Source organism: Vombatus ursinus, unplaced genomic scaffold (genome assembly GCF_900497805.2).
Source record: "Vombatus ursinus unplaced genomic scaffold, bare-nosed wombat genome assembly UNPS02006779.1, whole genome shotgun sequence".
In the NCBI taxonomy this organism is placed as follows: domain Eukaryota; kingdom Metazoa; phylum Chordata; class Mammalia; order Diprotodontia; family Vombatidae; genus Vombatus; species Vombatus ursinus.
In genome coordinates this window covers 9258076-9279695 of record NW_020946557.1, presented here as the reverse complement: position 1 = coordinate 9279695, position 21620 = coordinate 9258076, and the positions used below count along the sequence as shown (strand labels likewise).

The 21620-nt window shown below is 38.6% G+C and overlaps 1 protein-coding gene across 1 annotated transcript in view; it reads left to right on the top strand.

The window, feature by feature from the left end:
• The first annotated feature begins 12782 nt into the window (after window positions 1–12782).
• MCM9 (minichromosome maintenance 9 homologous recombination repair factor) overlaps window positions 12783–21620 on the top strand; it is a 150096-nt gene continuing 141258 nt past the window's right edge. Inside the window, exons 1-2 of the mRNA XM_027848576.1 lie at window positions 12783–12894; window positions 15606–15916. Coding sequence (XP_027704377.1) covers window positions 15613–15916 — 304 coding nt within the window. The 5' untranslated portion in view covers window positions 12783–12894; window positions 15606–15612. The remainder of the gene's footprint in view (window positions 12895–15605; window positions 15917–21620) is intronic.

Sequence of the window (21620 nt, the reverse complement as noted above, 5' to 3'; positions counted from 1 at the left end):
CCTTGAACTGTTCCAGTTGTTTTTTATATCAGATATTTTATATAACCTGTTTTTTCCATTCTTTTGATTCTAATATTCCTTACTGTTATATGCAGTCATTAATGTCTGTTTGGTCTATTTTAGTTTTAAGGGAGTCCATTATGAGAAAAGTTTACCACTTACTCTTCTAAGCTATTTTTTTCTCCTAGTTCTTTTCCTCAATAGCTTTTATTTCATTTTTTATTACTTGCTTCATTTCTTCTATTCATTTAGTCTCTGTGGGAAATCCATTTTTTCCTTTGGACTTGCTTACAGTTTTTATGATGTTACCCTCCTTTTGGGGATCTCTCACCTCTCTACCTTTAGTTCCTGAATTGGGGCTTTGGGACAGCTCCAGGTTCTTCCTTCGGCTATGCCTGTGGTTGAATTGGTTAACCTTGCTTATTATTCTTGCCACAGGTCACCAGGGTTCCTGCACTAATCACTACCTCTCCTAGTTAGTCCTTCTGGTATCCTTAACGCTTCTGAGAACTAGGTTTTCAGAGCCCTCTTTGGAATTTTAGGACAAAATGTTAGCGACCTTGTGGCCCCTGAGTGCCTGGCTTGTTTAGCTTGGAATGCTTCCACATTGCATTGGTCACTTTCATTCCATGGGACTTTTTGAACCCGCTGGGTCTTTATTGAGAGAGCTCTCCTCTTGTTGCCTCCAACCAAAGACCCTGGGAGGATACACATGCCCCATCTCTTGGGTTGCCAGCTTATTTGCCTGCACTAGCACTGGCTCTCCTGGATTTCTGGCTGACTTTTTGCACATTTTGGTGTTGATGAGTGGTGGATGATTTTGGCATTGTGGAATATTGCAAGAGCCGATAAAGTCAGTGTTACAGTTGGTTTTGCTAAACATTTTTTTAAAATACTTGATATATGACTCTGGGAAAGTCACTTAACCCACATTGCCTCACAAAAAATATATATATATATATATGATACATATATATACACACATATATGATATATACATATATATGATACATATATACATATATACATATATATGTGTATATATATATATGATACAAAGGAAAGCTCAAAGGGAAGGAGGAAATATTCAGAAATGAATGATGTAAAAACAAGGCATTAATAAAGTTTGGTTATTTTCTTAATGAAGCATAAGGGGGCCACACAGCTTTGAGGCCCATTTTGTATTTTTCTTTGTTTTGTTTCATGGGTTGGCAGGAACAAAGAATTCATCATTAAGTGGCTTCTCTGTCCTTACATAGTTGGGTCTTCAGAAAGCATAAACAGTCTCTTGCTAGCACTGAACACAAAGTCTTTGATGTGGTAGAACCTTCAGATCTTGTACTCATCTGTAATAGGCTTTGAGAATCTAGAACAACTTCTATGGTACTCTGAAGCATTAAATTAGGACTATATGGAAGTTCTCTATATGGTTCTGGACTCTCTTAACCTAACCTAAAACTACATTACACACTATTGACTCATATTGAGCTTGCAGTACAGATCTGTTTCACATAAACTGCTCTCTAACAACATCTCGTCTATCTTGGAAAGCTGATTTTTTAAACTTAAATATACTACTTTACATTTATCCTTATTAAATTTCATTTTACTGAATCTGAACCAATTTTTCAGCCTTTTTGAATCATAACATTTATGATTGCAGGGGTACAATCCAGCTTTGTGTCACCCGCAAATTTGAAAAACATGCCTTTAATCTAGTTCATTAATAAAAATGTTAAACAACACTGGAGATTTTTTATATTGATACTGAACCATTAATGACTACTCTTTGAGTTTAGCTATTCAGCCAGTTCCAGATTCATCTAATAGTGCTGGTATGTAGCCCTGTGATTTCCAAGGTACTGTGGTATACTGCAATAGGTGTCTGAGAAAATCCAAAGGATGTGGGACCAACCAATCAGAAAATCAATTATATCTCACCCTCTCAACACAATCCCACCACTACTCACTTCCCCCATTACCAGCCAATATTGCCCTACTTTGTCCCCAGTCACTGCCCTAAATAAACTAACACACAAACTTCCAACTTCTCCCCTTCTGCGTAAGAAGTCAGCCATTTAAAGTGGTTGTGACCCAAACCTGGGCCCCTGCAACAGTAACATAGGTCCCAATGAGAGAATTCACACACACACACACACACACACACACCCATTTCCTGCAGCACAGGAAGAGCCTCCCCAGCCTAGCTCCCATTTTCAGTAGGAAGGAGTGATTTTTCAGATTCAGAAAATGAATCTACATTGATTACACTAACTATAACTAATAACTGATTTTTTAAAAAATATTAAATGTATATCCACCATATCCCCCATGACATACGAGACTTTTTTTTCTTTAAACATGTTTTCTCCCAATTGCCTAAAAAAAATAAAATATACATACTTAGTAACTCTAGCTTATAGTCAATAGTGTGCAAGCAACAGTTTTGTCAATGTAATGAGAATTGGAAGCAACCATGAAAATCCTTGGTTTCATATTGCCAAGTTATCTTGTGGCAAAGGACTTAAAATAGTTGTCATGCTTACGGGTGAGTTACACATTTGTCTTATTAAATTGTTCCAAATCTACTGAATGATGAAAAGTAGCTCCCTAGCAGATATTTGGGAAAAAAATAAACAATCTGCTCCTGCAAGGTAAAGATAGTATAACAATAAGAAGTAACTACATTGTTTTTATTTTATTCTTTAAAATTCTGAATTTAACAAATATAAAAAATATAAAAAGAATTATTTGTGAAACTGTGAAGTTCTATTATATACAGCTTGAATTTTTTAAAGTATGCAGTAAAATTAACATATTACTTTCAAAGCTGTCCTACTTGTGTTTCCCTCTGAACTCTCTTCCATTTCCTTCTATGTATTTTTTTAAAATGCTAAAATGACCCTCTTATTTATTTCTTCTTTTTGGCTAGAGAGAATGTTTGCAAAAGATCTGTACTGCAGTCTCTAGGTCTACAATGTGAAAGGAATTCAGGGATTCTAAGAGATAGAAGTGAGAAAGGACAGCCAAGGCAAAGGCATAGATATGATATATGTGTATATATGTATGTATGTATGTGTGTGTGTGTGTGTGTATATATATATATGTATGTATGTATGTATATATAAGGAAATGGAAGAAAGGACTGGAGAATGCAAGGAAGACTGGAAGGTTGGAAGGGATCAAATTGTAAATAGAGTTACCTTTCAGACAAATTTTGCTTTCTCCGATCTTGTAGAGATGAAGCAAAGATGGCAGAGTAGCAAGAAGTAGTGCAGTGAACTCTCTGCCCAAACTCCTCCAAACAGATCTAGAAAATGCTCCCAAATACAAGATGTATATCTGTAGGATGGGACAGAAATTGGTATGTTCTGTCCATAGAAGACAGAAGACCATAAAAGGCTGAGAGTGCCCTGAGAAAAGATAGATGCTGTCCCCTTGTAATTTGGAAAGGGGAGAGCAAAAATCTGAGACAGAAATTGTGTAGGTGTGGTGAGGAGTAGTCAAAGGCTCTATCTAGAGCATGCTGCTACTAGAATGAACTAAAGAGATTTTTGTTAACCTCTATAATTATAGATTCCCCCAGAGCAGGGAAAAGATCAAATGAATACTGACCAAAAAGAACTGACATGCTTTGAGTCAACAATGTTCTGTTAGGAAGATTTGGTAAGTAGAGAACTGGAATCCTGTCTCTGGAAATCAGTGACTTTAAACTCCCTTCCCCTTTGTTCTCTGAAGCAGTGTTAAAAATCCCCTCCTCCTATCCCTGAAGGGTGAGTTGAAGAGCAGTGACTTACAGGAAAAGCCATGCCCTTGTGGACATCTGAGCTGGGGAAGAGTTGATTTGTGTAGGTGGTAGTGGGAGTCACAGAGGGAATAGCTTTATGCCATTGCTTCCAAGGGAAGTGACTCCATTTCTCTATGGGCTTACCTTGTTTTATTGCACTTTGTGGATACTGCATTTTTTTCTAACAAATTGGTTTGTAGCAACTCTGTATTGAGCAAGTCTATTGGTACCTCGTTTCCAATGTCATGTGCTCATATCATGTCTCTGTGTCACATTTTGGTAATTCTCGTAGTATTTCAAATTTTCTAATTATATCTGTAATGGTGATCTGTCATCAGTGATCTTTGATGTTACTATTGTAATTGTTGGTGCTTATATAAGACTTCGAACTTAATTGATAAATGTATGTATTCTGGTTGCTCCACTGACCTACCATTCCCCATTACTGTCTCTCTCCCTGTCCTCCCCTAAGACACAGCAATATTGAAATTTGGCCAAGTAGGAAGAGTCAATTGATATGGCAAACTTCATTGTTGTCTTACTTTTAAGGAATTACTGTAGCCACCCCAATCTTCAGCAACCACCACCCTGATCAGTCAGCAGCCATCAACATCAAGCCAAGACCCTACAGTAACAAAAAAATTACAACTCACTGAAGGCTCAGGTGATAGCTTTTTTATCAATAAAGTATTTTTAATTAAGGTATATACATTGGGTTTTTTTATATAATACTATTGCATACTTAATAGACTACAGTATAGTGTAAACATAACTTTTATATGCACTGGGAAACCAAAAAAATTACGTGGCTCGCTTTACTGCAACATTCACCTTATTGGAGTGGCTTAGAACTGAACCCACAATGTCTCCAAGGTATGCCTATATTTACCAGACCCTCCTATCACTAGAACACTGCAAATTAATTTTGTGTCCAGGTTCCTGTATCCAGTTCTAGATTTATTTAATCTTTTCCCTGTTTTTCTATCACTTAGCAGAGTGCCTGGCACATAGGGTGCTTAATAAATGTTTATTGATTGATTACTTTTGGAAAGCTATAATAAAAAGTATCAATAAAAATCTCTGGTTCATCTTAAGCTCCCAACTGGGGATCCCAACAAATTAGAAAGAGAGCCTCAGTCAACAATCATTTATTAAGGGCCTTCCATGTAGCAGGCATTGTGGTATGCTATGGGGATTTGCCAAAGAATGGCAAAAACAGTTCCTGCCCTAAAGGAGCTAATGGGACAGACAGCATGAAAGCCACTGTACATAACAAGATATATACAAAGTAGATGGAAGATCATCTCAGTAGAAAGGCACCAGGAGAGGGGGCTGAGTGGAAGTGGGGTGACCAGGAAAGACCTGCAGAAGGTGGGGTTTAAACTGAGTATCAAAGGAAGCCAGGGAAACATGGGAGGCATGGAATATAGCAGTATCTACTAGGACAACAAAGGCCATTGTCTCTGTATTACAGAATGTGGAGAGGAAGAGTAAAGTGAAAAGGTAAAAAGGGTTCAGGTTGTGAAGAGATTTACAAGACAAGCAGAGGATCTTCTACTTTATGCTGGAGGTAATAGAGAGCTATTGCAGTTTAAGAGAGGTTAGGAGTAACATTATCAGACCTGTACTTTAGGAAAATCCCTTGGGCAGCTGAGTGAAGGATGGGTTGGAGTGGAGAAAGAATTGAGGCAGAGACATAATGACTTTGCAATAATATTCCTACAACCTTGAGGTGATAGACCTTTGGTGACTGGGGGAGGAAGACTGCTGGCCATACCTTCCCTCTCAGCTGCTTTTGAGCAATGAAATACACATAAGCCAAGTAATATATTAGGCTAGCCACAGTTTTACCTTAATAGCTTTTAGGGACTAGATGGATAGATGTATAAGAAACAGAGATGAATTTTGGTTGTAAAAGGTATATGCTAAGAGAAGAGGAGGATCAATGTTGCTCACAGCAAACAAAGACAGGACTCAAGTGTTGTTCAGTCATGTCTGACTTTGTGACCCCATGGGACCATAGTGCGCCACTGTCTGTGGAGTTTTCTTGGCAAAGATACCAGAGTGGTTTGCCGTTTCCTTCTTCCGTGGATTAAGGTAAACAGAGGTTAAGTGACTTGCCCAGGGTCACACAGCTAGTAAGGGTCTGAAGCTGGATTTGAACTGGGGGTCTTCCTGACTTCGGGCCCAGTACTCTATCCACTGAGCCACCTAGCTGCCTCCAAAGTGTATACAGTAGTAAACTTAAATTTCCAGTTGCTTTGTGGTTAAACAAGATAAAAGTATCCATGTTAAAGGTTTTAAATTAGATGTGTTGCAAATTACTTTAGATGACTGTTTCCTACTGTTTTACATTATCAGGACCTTGTTCTAATAACCTCCATTTTTTTCTTCTAATTATATCCTCTTAACCTTGACATTTCATCTCCTCTTATATTTGCGTAAGCCATCCTTCATGCCTGCAATGTACTTCCTGCCTCAATTCTGCCTTTTAGAATTCTTATCTTCCTTCAAGACTTACCCCAGGTACTACTTCCTCCATGCATCACCCCAGTTGCTAATGTTTTCTTCCTCCTCAAATTACTTTGTATCTTATACATATTATATCCACTCCTAGTAGAACATAAGCTTCTTGAAGGCAAGAATTATTTCATCATTCTGTGCTTAGTATCTGTTCAACTGAATGAGACCCTTTCCATTTGGTTAAATAATTTTTTGTGTTTATGCATATTTAATACCTTTCTTATTGCATTTTCAGATTATTTTATCTGTTGCCCTTCCCTCAGTCGTTTCATTATTCACTGCTTTCTGACACATCAAGTCATGTAAATTTGTTATCAAAATATCATGTTAAATTATTTCCTTTCCTAAGCTTTTGCTTAAGTGTATTTTTTCCCATAGAATTGCTTTTTAATAAAGTTATCTTCACTTGAAGTGTCATTAGCGTCTTTTAAAGACATTTTCTCTTTATCAACTTTTTCATTAAAAAATTAAGCTAAATATATTTAAGTAATTCACAAACAAGTCAAGTAACTCTAAATCATTCTGGTTTTTAAATGCTCAGATTTAATCGAGGTAGTTCATTCTTCACCTTTGTAGATCATGCTGATATCAATGTTTGTATACATGTACTAATTAAAACATGCTCAATTATTTCTCAGTCACCCCTCCATGTTAACTTTCAATTATACGGTGACTTTAATATACAAATTACATCACACATCATATATATGCATAAATTAAGAATGCAGTTCTACCTTAGGGTTGTAGTAATATATGCAAAGTAAAAAAAAAAAAGACTTCTTTCATGAAATTTTGAATAGCATTTTATTCCATTAACATTTAAAAGTGTCTTGGCATAGAACATGATTTTGTTGCTTTTTATGAACCACAGAATCTTCTTTCTTATTTAAAACATTTAAGATTACTGAAATATCTTTATTCTCAAAAATAAATAAATATAAATACCATACAAAAAAGAGAACATTTCCATATACAAAATAGAAGAGTAAGATGTGATATATAATCTTCATTACATAGAGCTTGCTTTTTTAAAAAGTATATGATAAATTCAATATGTTACTTTCAAAACTGTTCTGCTTTTCTGTGTTTCCCTCTAAACTCCCTTCTGTGCATTTTAAAAAGATTTTTCAATGATCTTTTTCTTTTTTCAACAACATTATTGCTGGCTCTCTCTTCCAACCTAAATTCTGCTTCTTCCCCCCCCCCTTCCCATAAAAAAAGAAAAGCACAAATCTTTGTAAGAAATAAGCATAATCAAACAAAATAAATCCGTATATTTGTCATGTCCAAAAATGTATCTCTCAGAGAGAAATTGTTAATTCATCATTGATAGAGCTGGACATGGTTTGACACCTGCCTGTAATCCCTGCGCCTGTAAAACACTCCTGGGAAAGGCCGAAAATGGTGAATTGCTTGAGCTCAGGAGTTCTGAGGACTATGCTGATTAGAGGTCCACACGAAGTATAACACCAATATGGAGAGTCTGTGGGAGTGGAGAGAGGGAGAAAACCTCCAGGTTGCCTAAAGAGGGTGGAACAGCCCAGGGTAGAAATGGAACAGGTTTTCAAAATCTCCCATGCTGATCAGTAGTGGTATTGAGCCTGTGAAAGGCTCCCGCATTTCCAGCCTATGAGAGATAGGGAGACTAATTCTCAGGAGAAAAAATGTCATTGACATTTATTTCTCATACTTCTCAATCCTCTTCCTAAATAAAGCTGAGGAATCAAAGCTGTGCAAATATTGCACAGGCTTAATAAAAAAAAAAGGAGGGGAGGAGACAGATGGTCATTTATGAACTCTGCTGTACATTAATTCTTTAATAAAATGTTATTGATGTGTTTGGTTGTTTACATTATATACATTTATAAGTGTCTTTGTTAAAGGTCTTATAACAAAGTAAAATTATTTTAAAGTAATAATATTAGCAAATAGTAAATTATTAAAGTAATCAGTAAAAATTACTATACGTAATTTACTTAAATTACTATAAGAAATTACTAAAGTAATTTGTAAAAATTACAAAGTAAAATATTAGTAAAACTAACAATATGAGCACATCTGAAAGTGTATGCAACATTTCACTTCTATACTACCCTCACCTCTCTTTTTAAAAAAAATTAATAGGAGTAGATTTTTCTACATTAAAATTTATTTTTCCTTAGAAATGAAAGAGGAATTTAGGCAAATGTAAGAAAGACAAATAGAAAAAAATGCTAAGTATAAGCTAATGAACCAACTGAAACAATGCTGCTACTCATGTGGTTTGTGTACTATCAACTAAAGATTTGGCTTGTGATTCATGATGAGAATAAAGTAGCAAGCTGTCAAACTCAACAATAAGTAGATACAACTTAACAAACAGTAGGAAATCACTATGGAAAGTTTTGTAGGTGATACAAAGAAAGGATTACTTTGTCCTCATTGGCCATCCTCCTCCCTCATCCCCAACCAAAGATCAATAAGAAGACTGGGCTAAAACTTGTAAATTCAAGTGAGATACACATATAGGATATATGTGTGGCAAAGGCAAATTACAATTCCTGGTACTACAGGGCCTGGAAGTCCATTCTATCTTCATTGGGTCCAAATGGAACCTGGGTGCAGCATCTCTGCAGGGCAGTTAGCTCAGATGAGTTTCCAAGGCTTGCTCTTCTCTGCAGCTCACCTCTCAATTGCCAAGGTTAGCTCTCACCCTTGAGTCCAATGTTAGCTCTCTTTGCCATCAGAGGTCTTGTTCCTTGAAGCTGTTTTCTTCAGTGACTGCCTTTCTGTATCCATGTCTTTCTGGAGAGGCTGAGAGAGAGGTTTCAGTTGAGGGATGAAGTTGGAAACTGGATTGTGAAGGGTTGAGGAGTCAGAAGAAAGCAGGGATTGTAGACAGTTTTTCAAGAAGTTTAGCTCAGAAAGGGAGGAGAGATATGAGATCAGGGGTATTTTAGAAGGGCTTGCTAGAACAGATGATAAAATTTTCAGAAATCAGCAATTGCTACAATCAGAGCTTGATTTATTGTTTTGTTGATCATCTAGACTTAAGAAATTATTAATAATGCAGATAAAACTTAAAAGTATGTGTGCATGCATTTTTTCTCAGCTGTTTTTAAACATTTACCAGTATGATTCTGTGTAAGAAAATAGCTTGAGGCTAATAGTAGGGTCTAGTGAAGGTTTTTTTTAAAGGATGGAGAATTGGGTATATTTGAAAGCAGTAGGGAAGAAAACTACAGAGGTTGGACTTGACAAGAGGGGTCACATCTTTAGCAAAGAATGGAAGAAAGGAGGAAAGAATGGAAGATGGTGTCAAGTGGTTCTGAGAAGAAGAGAATGGGAGAGGAGAGAGTTCATATTGAATGGCCTCATTTTTTTTTTCCTTTATAAAGTAAGAGGAGGAGGATCCTTGGTTTGCCCACTTCTTCTGTTATTGGTGTGGTCTGGAGAGTGGAAGAGTAGGCAGATATCCCAATTAGATAACTTTTTAAAGAAGTTTTAACAGGCAAGAGTGAAGTAACAAAGCCAGATGGGAAAGCAGCTGGATGCACTAGAAAGGTCAATGAAAAGTTTGGGTTTTGTTTTTGTTGTTATTTTTTTTCTTTTCAGAATTCCAGAGATTTGAACATGTTCATAAGCAAAGCAAAAGGAAACAGTGGAGAGGAAGAAACTGAAGATACATGGGAGATGATTGGATGACTAGAGGAGTATTCTGAGCACACATAAAGGGATTAGCCTTTGAGAGTAGACATACTTTTTGGATGACCACAGGAAAGAATGGGTGATGATGCTAATAAATCTTGAGGAATAGAATTGAGAGGCGGAGCTGACAGTGCTCAAATCAGTAACCTCAGTCTTCCAAGTGAAGTAAGAAGTTAAGTCACTTCTAAGGTGGCAAGAAAGGATATGCTTAAGGTTGAATTTGGAATAGCTGTTGTCAGACATGGCTTTGGAGACAAAGTTCTCTTCTGGAATGCAATACAAGAAAACTGAAGCACAGCTTTGGAAGCTATTTGTGGGCTCAAAGCTATAACAGTGGTCACCAGACACCCCTTGAAGCATGGCACAAATATCATTGTTGATTCCTATAATGGTCTTATCCTTCCCTACTTTGCTTTTATTTTTCCTTTTTAAAATTCAATTTTATTTTCAGTTCTGCATGTTTTCCCTTCTCCCTCCTCTTCTTCCACCCACTGAAAAGGCAATAAAATATGCAAACCAAATTTCCACATTAGCCCTATCCAAAAAAAGAAGCATAGGAAAAGAAAGAAGGAAGGAGTCTATCAGCTCTCTATCTGAAGGTGGATAGCATGTTTCATCACAAGTCCTTTGAAATTGTGATAGGTCATTGTGTTGACAGAGCTACTAAATATTTCAAAGTTGATTATCTTTACAATATTTCTGTTATTGTATAAATTATACCCCTGGTTTTTCTCACTTCACTTTGCATCAGTTCAAAAATTTTCCCAGGTTTTTTCTGAAACCATCACCTTCATCATTTCTTACAGTACAATAGTATTACATTACATTTATATATCACAACTTGTTGAGCCATTCCCTAATTGATGAGCATCCCCTCAGTTTCCAATCCCTTGCCACTAGAAAAAGAACACATACCCTACCACATAATTATTCTTGTACATATGGGTCCATGTCCTCTTTCTTTGACATATAGATGTAGTAGCAGTATTGCTGGGTCAAAGGGTATATGCACAGATGAATAGCTTTTAAAGCATAATTCCAAATTGCTTTTCTGAATGGTTGGACCAGTTCACAGCTCTACCAGTAGTGCATTAGTGTGCCTGTTTTCTCACAGTTCCTCCAGCATTTGTCATTCACCTTTTTTGTCATTTTAGCTAATCTGAGGTGTGAGGTGGAGAATGAAGAAAGAAAAGGGCAAAACTTCAAAAATCTCAATGATGACAAAGTATTTCAGGGGCAACATGTGCTGGTGTGGAGTTTGACATTCTCATTAGTTCCCCTCATAAGTACCCACTCTAGCTGTATTCTATGCCCCCAGTTAGATTACTCTAATCACAGAAAACAATGGAAGAAATTCTAGCAGTGTGAAATCTAAATTATACTAAAATAGCTTACAGCTTCCCAATTTTAATTCTGAAAGTAGCATTTTCCTTGTAAGTGACAAAATGGACAATTTTTTTTCTTTGATGCCATGGTTGGCTGGAGAATAGTGCAGAAATTCCAGATAATGGTTCCAAACCAATATGAGCCATTAGTCCTATTCCAAAATATATGAGCCACATGCCTAACTTTAGATGGCTATGTAATAAGAGCATGCCAAAAGTTACAAAAGGGTTACCATGTAACAATGTTTAGAAAAGCAATCGAAGTATGTTCCTTGCAGATAGTAGGTCAACAATGTCATTTTCAGCACCTACCTCACAGAGTTGTGAGGATCAAATGACTTAATGTTTGTTAAAAAGTGCTTAGCAGGGGCAGCTAGGTGGCGCAGTGCATAGAGCTCCGGTCTTGGAGTCAGGAGGACCTGAGTTCAAAATCGACCTGAGACACTTGAGACTTACTAGCTGTGGGACCCTGGGCGGGTCACTTAACCCCACTGCCTTTTTGGCAGTCGGATTTGAACTCAGAAAAGAGGAGTCCTCCTAACAGCAGGCCTGGTGCTCCATCCACTGTGCTACACAGCAAACGTTCTTGGTATGATACTGAACCTGATCTGCAGAGCAGCATGTGATGACTTGAGACACTCACCCATCTAAAGTGGTTTTTTTTTTTAATCTATTCTTAGGTGAACAAGAGGCCACATCAGTACACCCAGAGGCTCGGAAGGGCCTATCCAGACCTGGCACAGCTTTGTCACCTTTTGGGGGGGAGAGCACAGAGGGAGCTGGTGGAGATCCGTTGTATTAATCATACCACTCTATCATTACCTGCCTGTTCAATAAGTGATTTTTTCATCCATTCAAACTTCAAAATAGGGACTGGAACCCTCACTTCCCAACTTCCTAACCTCCTAGCTAAAAAGCACCTTTACTGCTTTTTCTGGTCGTTCACCTGTTTCTGTGCCTTAATTTCCTCATCTTAAAAGCAGGGGTAATATCTGCATTACTTCACAGGGAGTGTAGAGGAAGGAAAGCTTAGCAAACTAAAGCAATGGAAATGACCATTAGGGACTGCCTGGCGCGTGGAGTGTAAAAGGGGAGAGGACCACGCCTCCCACCCGCCTCCACGAGACGCCGCAGCTAAGTCCCGCCCACCGGCAGAGTGCGTCATCCGGGAAAGGCTCCTCCTTCCCCTCCCACTCTCGGCCAGGAAAGAGAAGCGCCTCGTGCGCCTCCAGTGCCCGACCAACAGCCGGGCGCGCTCCGCTGCCGCGTGAGAGACGTGCACAGCCGCGACCACAGCGCCGCCGGAGAAACGCGCGACAGCCGCGGCCCTCACCTCGCCGCCCTTTGATTGGTGCCCGCTCCAGCGCGCGCGCGCGCTCCCTCTCCGCCCGCGCCCGCCAGCCCGCCCGAACCCAGAGTGGTGAGCCTTGGTTTGCGAAGCCGGCGTTTGCCCTTCGCTTTGCGCGCCGAGGTGTCTTGTTCTTCGCGGTTTCCAGACACAGATGTTCCCCAGTAAGTGAAAAGAAGTCGTTTTCTCCTCCTTCCTTCGGCTCTCTGCTTTTCTGCCCGCTGCGGGCCACTGGTGCTATTCGGAATGCGTTGAGCCAGGTGGCGGGTCGCGCTGGGCTCGGGGCGCTTTTGCCCGCTGCGCTGCGCAGCACACGCTGGTGGGTGCAGAGGCAGGGGGCGGGGCGGGGGCTGGGCGAGCTGGGCCCGTGCCCGGGGCATGGGACTCCCAGGGGACGCTGGCGGGGCCGGAAAGTTTGGCCAAGTTGGGTCCTGGTATGGGCCTTCCCTACAGCCGTGCAAACTCTGATAGCCCATTGCGAGAACTGGTAAAGCGCTTTATAGACCTTAAAGCGCTATCTAAATGCTCCCTGTTATTATTATCCCAGAGTTCTTTTTGTCTGTTTTACTTCTGATGGGAGAGGGGAGGGGTGGTAAATAAGAGTTACGTGGGATTGAAGTAGCATAATTGCCTATTAAGGCAAAATTCTGATTGTAGATTTTACATTTCACCGCTTCCCCGTCCCTCACTTAGTAAAAAAGGTGAGCTCTTGTAATTTGGCAAACTGTTATTTTCTTGCTTATGCCTTGAAAGGACTAAAGTGAACTCAGCCTGGGTGTGTTTGGATGAGCAAAGAACGTTAGCAAATTGTGCCTGAGGAAATTGTCAACTAAGTTACCTTCCTAGTTTTGCACTGAAACTAAGTGCAAAGCTAGAATTTCTGATTGGTGGGGTAGCATCTGAATTGCTGGGCTCTCTAGGAGAAATTCAATCTGTGTTAAGTTCCAAAATGTCTTTGCTGTTTTTTTTTTTCTGTCCTCAATTTGAAGGGATATTGCAAATCCAAAAGATTTTTTTTTAAACCCCACCCCCCCAGGGACATAATTGCGATCCACTTAAGGTTTTCTTATGGGTATTTTGTATGTGTACCCTATGTTGGCATTCTTTGACTTGGAGAGTTTTGACAGTTTCCCGAGTTTATTTTGGTTTTTATTAATTAGGCTACATACTGTATAAACTTTATAGACAATCATTCACTTCCGTGCTTTGGGAATCACGTGACATCAGCCTTTGTAATTGATTCTTAAAAGTAACAGATCCACCCAATTAACTGGTAAAACTAAATTTGGAGTCGAGATTTGGGTTCAAATCTTAAACCTTATTAGCAGTATGTCTTTTTCCACATTTATAAAGTAGGGATAATAACACTTGGTGATACCTACCTCAAAGAGTTGTGACAAAAGTTATTTGCAAGCCTTGACATCCTGTGATTTATTGTACCCATAGTTAAATGGATCTGTGATTTCATCCATGTAGATGTTTTTTTTGTCCAGTGATGAAGTTCACAACCCAACATATCTCTGCCCATATGACTTTAAATCTTCCTCACTCAGGGAGTTTACCCACTATGCTAGGGGCTTTCCTCTAGCTCTTTTTACATTGTTATAACTCTTGGCAGCAATCTGAGTTATTAATATCATTATTATTATTATCCTTTTGTGGATTTCACACCACAGTCCTAGATTGGCTTGTATGGAGGTGGAATAGGTGGCACAGTGAATAGATAAGAGTCCTGGGCCTGGAGCCAGGAAGACCTGACTTCAAATCCCCACCTCAGATATTTACTAGCTCTGTGACTCTGAGTAAGTCACTTAACCTCTGCCTTGGTGTCCTCATCTGTAAAATGGGAATAATAGCACCTACCTTCCAGGGTTGTCATGAGGCTCAAATGAGATATTTGTAAAGCACTATGTAAATGTTAGTTACCAGCTAATGAAATAATTTCTTTTTCTTATATCCCCAAATTCCTTCTGACATCACTCAAACTCTGCTGTTGCTTGTTGGAAAGAAAAAAAAAAAGATGTTAGCATGTATTAGTATTAGCATGCATCAGTATTAGTATGACTGAAAAAATGTTTAGGAAGTTAAATTCACAATCTTCAAACTTATAAATTATAAACAAGTATTTTGAAACCCAATGTACTTGTTTTTTAGATCATTAATTTGTATTAGCCCTTCCATACTCTTTCAGTAATGTAAAGCACTCAAATTTGACCATAGGGAGCATTAGTCACCTTTAATTTATGACCCCTTATGTATATAATAAAGAGAATCAGGAAAAAATTATTTAAATTTGCAAGTACATAATTATGAAAGAATGATGTAGAAGAGGAAGCAGTTTTCCATGTGGGTTAGATTAGGAATGAACTCAGTCTCAAAATGTAAGTTTCTAAGTCTCACAGTACCTGTAAAATGGTTATAAGCAGGGGCAGCATCATAAGCAATGTGCTTATTCAGAACAGACTAAACTAAACAAAATAGAAACAAACAAAAATGTGTTTAGTGTATCATAGACACAATTAGATACTAAGAAAGTGAGGAAAAAGGAAAAGCTAACAGAAAGATAAATTAAGCTGAAGAAGGGAAAGATATTTGATCAAGTTTTAGACTAAAATAATAATTCTTTCCCTTAGGCTCTAGTTTCTCGATTTTAAAGAGATGCTCATTAATTCTGATAGAAAATTAAGCTATTCTTGAGAATGTGACTTTAAAAATTGATTTATCATGCTAATTAATATTTAGTTTATATGGGAACTAATGCAAAATGGTGACCCACAAATTGTCTAAGATTGTATATTTTTCACTTTCAAAATGTGAGAAGAGTGTACATTTTTGTTATGGTTGCTTCTTTTAAAATCCTTCTCTATCTACCTAGGTCCAAGATGAATAAAGATCAAGTCGCCTTGATTGGTCAGGTGTTTGAATCCTACGTTTCAGAATACCACAAGAATGAAGTCTTACAGATCTTGAAAGAAAGAGATGAAGATACTCACTATCCTGTAGTGGTTGATGCCATGACTCTTTTTGAGACGAACATGGAAATTGGGGAATATTTCAATGCATTCCCCAGTGAGGTACTCCCTATTTTTGACAGCGCCTTAAGAAGGGCAGCTCTGACAATTCTGCAGTCTCTTTCACAACCTGAGGAATTTTGTATGAAGCAGAATCTTCATGCTAGGATATCAGGTGAGTCATTTATCTTCCCCAGTTTCCCTCCAGTTAGTAATCTTTACTTTCTTTTTTTTTTATCCACAAATCCTTTTTTTTAAATAATTAATTTATTTATTTTTAGTTTTCAGCATTCGCTTCTATAAGATTCAGAGTTTTAAGTTTTCTCCCCTTCCTTTCCCTCCCTGCTTTCCAAGATGGCATGCAATCTGATCTAGGCTCTACTAATACATTCATATTAAACATATTTTCATATTAGTCACGATGTAAAGAAGAATTAGAACTAATGGGAGGAACCAAGAGAAAGAAGAAACAAAACAGAAGAAAAGAAAAGGAGAGCAAATAGTATGCTTCCAACTGCATTCAGACTCCATAGTTCTTTCTCTGGATGTGGATAGCATTTTCTATCATGAGTCTTTTGGAATTATCTTAGATCATTGCATTGCTCAGAAGAGCTAAATCTAACAAAGTCAGTCATTGCGCAGCGTGGCTGTTACTGTGTACAATGTTCTGGTTCTGCTCATTTCGCTTGGCATCAGTGCACATAAGTCTTTCCAGGTTCTTCTGAAGTTTGCCTGCCCATCATTTCTTATAGTACAATAGTATTCCATTACATTCACATACCACAACTTGTTCAGCCATTCCCCAATTGAGGGGTATCCCCTCAATTTCTACTTCATTGCCACCACAAAAAGAACTGCTGTATTTTTGCACATGCGGATCCTTTTCCCATTTTTATGATCTCTTTGGGATACAGACCTAGAAGTGGTATTACTGGGTCAAAGGGTGTGCACAGTTTTATAGCCCTTTGGGCATAGTTCCAAATTGCTCTCCAGAATGGTTGGATCTGTTCACAACTCCACCAACAATGCATTAGTGTTCCAGTTTTCCCACGTCTTCTCCAACATTTATCATTGGCCTATTTTGTCATGTTAGCTAATCTGATAGGTGTGACGTGGTATCTCAGAGTCATTTTGATTTGCTTTTCTCTAATCAATAGTGATTTAGAGCATTTTTTCGTATGACTATAGATAGCTTTAATTTCTTCCTCTGAAAACTGCAATCTTTCCTTTCTTAGAAGGAATTTATGCATTCTGGCATTCTTCTACATTGCAAAAATCCACTAACAAAGAAAAGGATGTTGTATTTCCAGTGGGGTAGGAGTGGGGAGGTCATAATCTAGCAGAGTACACATTAGGCAGTTAAGAAATATTTACTGAATTTAAATTATAATTGAAATACCTATTTCATAAAAAGAATTTAGGGATTAATTAGTGTTTCTTGTTACTATTTTAAGATAAGGAATAGTTAAGATTCTGTGGCATTTACATCATCATTTTTAATTATTGATTGTTTTATTTCATGAAAACTGTGTTAGAAAGGGAGGCCGTGTGACAAGTTTACAGAGACAAAATTTTCCAAAATCAAATTGAGACACATGGTCTGATAGAGGTTATTTCTTCTGCAAAATTTTGTTAAGAGACAGCTTTCTGTTTTTGACATTAGGTGGACAGCTAGAGCATTTATTAAGTACTATTATCTATAGGTCCTGTACTAAGCACTGGGGATACAAATATAAGCAAACACAGTCTCTCCCCCCAAAGAGCTTACATTCTAATGGGAGAAGGTGGAAATCAGTTCAGAGAGTGGAAGGAGACTCACATGGGGACAAGGTAGTTGTCAGAGGTGTGGGGAAGTCTGGAAGGGAAGTGAACTTGTCTGGGAGTCCTTTGTGTCTGGCACATAGTAGATGCTTAATAAATGTTTATTGATTGGTCTGAGTTGGGGAATCATCAATCAGGAGAGTGAAACTTTAGGGTGGAGGTGAATGAAGGTGGTGAGGAGGTGGAAAAGAATTTCAGAAGTTTCTGTAGACATATGAAAGAACCCTGAGCTTCAGGATCTAAACTAACTAACCTTGGGCAAATCGCTTCAGTTCTCTTGGCTTCATTATCCTTATTCATAAAATGTGGGGCCCAGACAAGATCAGTTCTTCAATGTTATGATTCTGTGATGAAAAGGAGCTGAAGCAGAGAAGAGGAAACACAGGAGAAGGTTTCTGAAATTTGATCGCTGGAAGAGGAGAGAAAGTAGGATTTTGTATTTTATCCAAGGGATAATTGGAGCCACTGGAGTTTTTTGAGCAAAAGAGTGACATGGTCAATTCTAGTGCTTTAGGAATATCACTTTCACAGTTTTATGGAGGGTGGATTGCATGAAGGAGAGGAAAGTCAGATGTAGTCTGATTTGTACTTTAGATTTTGGGAGAGTAGACTTCACAATGTTGAGAAAAGGGATAAATGGGATCCTGTGATGTGATATTTTAGAGAGAAAGTTGGCCTAAGAAGATGGAAAGCTCTCAGGGGTTAAATTCTGAAAACACAAACTGAAAAGATTCCAATGAAGAAAAAAAGAGGGAGCTCTTTAATAAGATTGTTGTGGATGTTCATGAAGAACTGCTTCATGAGGATTGGTTAAAGGAACTGGGGGTGTTTAGCCTGGAAGAGAGAAGGTTTTGGGGGAGGGATATGATAGTTCAAGTATGGAAAATGCCATTGTGAAAAATGGATGAAAGTTGAAGAGAGGCAAATTTGACATAAAACAAAAATATAATGGTTTCTCTTCGTTTTTGGAAATCTTCAAGCAAATATTGGATCACTTTAAACATTTTTTATTTTTATTCTGAATTTTTAAAATGAGCATTTTGATATACAAAGACAGATAAAAAGGATTGTAATTGAATAAGTGTAGCTTATTCTCTTAAGTATAGCTTCCTTTTTCTTTTGAGTATATAATAACTTCAGTACATAAAGTTGTCTGGCTTGTCTGTTTCTTTATGCTTTTTTCTGTGCTTTAAAAAAAATGCTTTAATGACCCACATTTCATTCTTTCCTTTTTCTTTGCTTTGCAGTCCTATTCCTAGCACTCCTGCCTCAAATGAGGTATTTGTCAAAGGGGGTAGCATAGTTTGCATAGTGCTTGGCACATAGTATGTTCTATATAAATTATTATTCCTTCCCCCCCCTTCCTTCTCCCACATCCCCTCTCCCCAGAAAAGAAAAAAAGAAAAAGAAAACCCTTGTAACTAATATTTGGTAGTCTAGCAAGATAATTTCTCATATTGTCTGTTCAAAAATGGATGTCTCAGTCTGTACCTTCAATCTGTCACCTCTCTCAGGAGGTAGGTAGCGTTTTTACTCATTGGTGGATAACTATGTTTTCAGATATATTATAAGGGAATTTTTTTTAAGTTAAAGAACACTCTTTTATTCTATATATGGTTTTCCTTGTATTTGACGCCTGTGTAAGGCTGAAATCTCTGTGTATATTTTAGTGTAATTACTCCAGTGCAGCCCTGTCACTGGTGTCTCTCTCTGGGGAAAGAGCTTTGGGTAGACAATAGTAAACATTTTATTGCCAGTGAATCAAAGGTACTCTGGTGTTAGGAAGACTGTGTTAATTGAGTTCATGAAAATGTAAAAAATTTCTAAGATTTTTCCTACTCTTTGTTTTCTGGCTGTCCTGTTGGCCTCTCAGACTCGGTATATCCAAAATAAAACACATCATTCTTTCCCCGTAGACTCACTCTTCCCCTAACTTTGCTATTTCTGTTGAGGGCACTACTTTCCAGTCTCCCAGGTTCATAATCTAGGAGTCATCCTTTGCTCTTCATTTCCCCTCACCCCAGTTGCCAATGTTCTATAACATCTCTTATAATTGTTTTCTCTCTAATTATGAAGCCACGGACTTTGCTTAGGTCCTTCTCGCTACTCACCTGGGCTGTTGCAATAATCACCTGCTTTCAGTCTCTTCCTTCTCCATTCAATCATGGGTGGCTTAAAGGACAGGTTTGACAATGTAGCTCCCCTGGTTCAAGAAACTTCAATAGCTTCTTATTACCTATAGCATAAAATATAAACTCATCTTTTCAGCATTTAAAACTCTTTATAATCTGGCTTTAGCCAGTCTCTCTAGGTTAGTTAAAGCACCATTGCCCTTCTTGCACTCTGCATCCTGGTCAAACTGGTCTATTTACTGTTCTTCATACAGGCCATCCCATCTCTGTCACTTGACACAAGCTGTTTTCTATGTCTAGGGAACCCACTTCTCACCTTTGCCTCTTGAAATACTTCATTCCCTTCAGAAATCAGCTCAGATGCCACTTTCTGCACAAGGTCTTCTCCTTTCCTCTCTCTCCTCAAAAGCACTTTGAATTGACTAGCTGTGCTTATATTGTTCCCCCAATAGAATATAAACTCCTTCAGGGCAGGAACTGCTTTTTTAAATGTCTTTGAATCCTTATCTCTTAGCATATACATAGTAGACCCCTAATAAATGCTAATTCAATTGAATCTCAGTTTTACTGATTAAATGAATACATATCTCATAAGTCAACAAATGCGGGTAAACCTCTTAGGTAGGCCCTCCTGGCATTATGGTTAAAGGGGTCCCTATCCCAAGTTACTGAAATATTGAGGCAAAAGAATTTAGGTTTCCCTTGATTTTTGTTGTCTGTTTTCTTAATTTTTCAAAATAAGATCTCCGTATAGTACCCTTCCTACATCAGTTCAAATTGTTTTGTTGTGAGGGCAAAGCCAAGATGGTAGAGTAAAAGCAGTAACTTGCTTGAGCTCTCCCCCAAATGCCTCCAAATACCTGTTAAAAAAAGGGCTCTAAACAAATTCTAGAGCAGCAGAACCCACAAAAAGACAGAGTGAAACAAATTTCCAGCCCAAGAAAACCTGGGTGGTTGATTGGAAGGGTCTATTGCGTTGGGGGCAGCTAGGTGGCACAGTGGATAGAGCACTGGCCCTGAAGTCAGGAGGACCTGAGTTCAAATCCGGCCTCAGACCAAACACTTGACACTTACTAGCTGTGTGACCCTGGGCAAGTCACTTAACCCTAATTGCCAAAAAAAAAAAAAAAAAAAAAAAGGTCTATTGCACCGGGCTGGGAGAGAAACTCAGTTCTGCATGGCTGCACCCACAAAGACCAGGCATCAGAGAACCTGGAGCAGGCCTCAGGGGACTGAATCACGGGCACCTATGGCAGTTTCCAGACTTCTCAACCCACAAATGCTGAAGACAACTTAGAAGGTCAGTAGGAAAAGTCTGTGATGATAGTGAGAGAGAAGCTCCATCCCAGCCCCAGGCTCAACGCAGTGCCTCGGGGGTGGCCGCTTCCGGAGCTCTCAGCCCATAGATGGAAGGGGGGAGCAAGTAGCTGATCAGAAGGGGATTGCAGGAATCTCTTTGCTGGTGCTGACACAGATTTCTCTTGCTTTGTGCTTGGATCTGGGTCACAGTTCTGGGTGGCGGTCCTGGGGATAGGAGGAGTGCTGGTGTGGTGGAGCTTATAGTGGCGGTGGACAGGGAATCCTCCTCACAGGTCCAAGGCAGAAAAGAGTGCTTGTGGTCACTCATAGACCAGAGCACAGGCCAGGAAAGGAGTAAACACCTTGCCCTTGATCATACCACCTTGGAAGAACTGAAAATTTACTCTGAAGTATCTCTGAAAATAGCTGCACAAAACACTCGAAACTTGGGACAGTACATGCTGCACCCTGGAAGCAGACCTCTACCTTAACAAAGATTTCAAAACTCAAGTAGTTGACTGGGAACATGAGCAAACTGTGCAAAAAAAAGTCATACCATAGAATCTTTCTTCGGTGACAGAGAAGATCAAAACATATGACCAGAAGAAGACAACAAAGTCAAAGTTC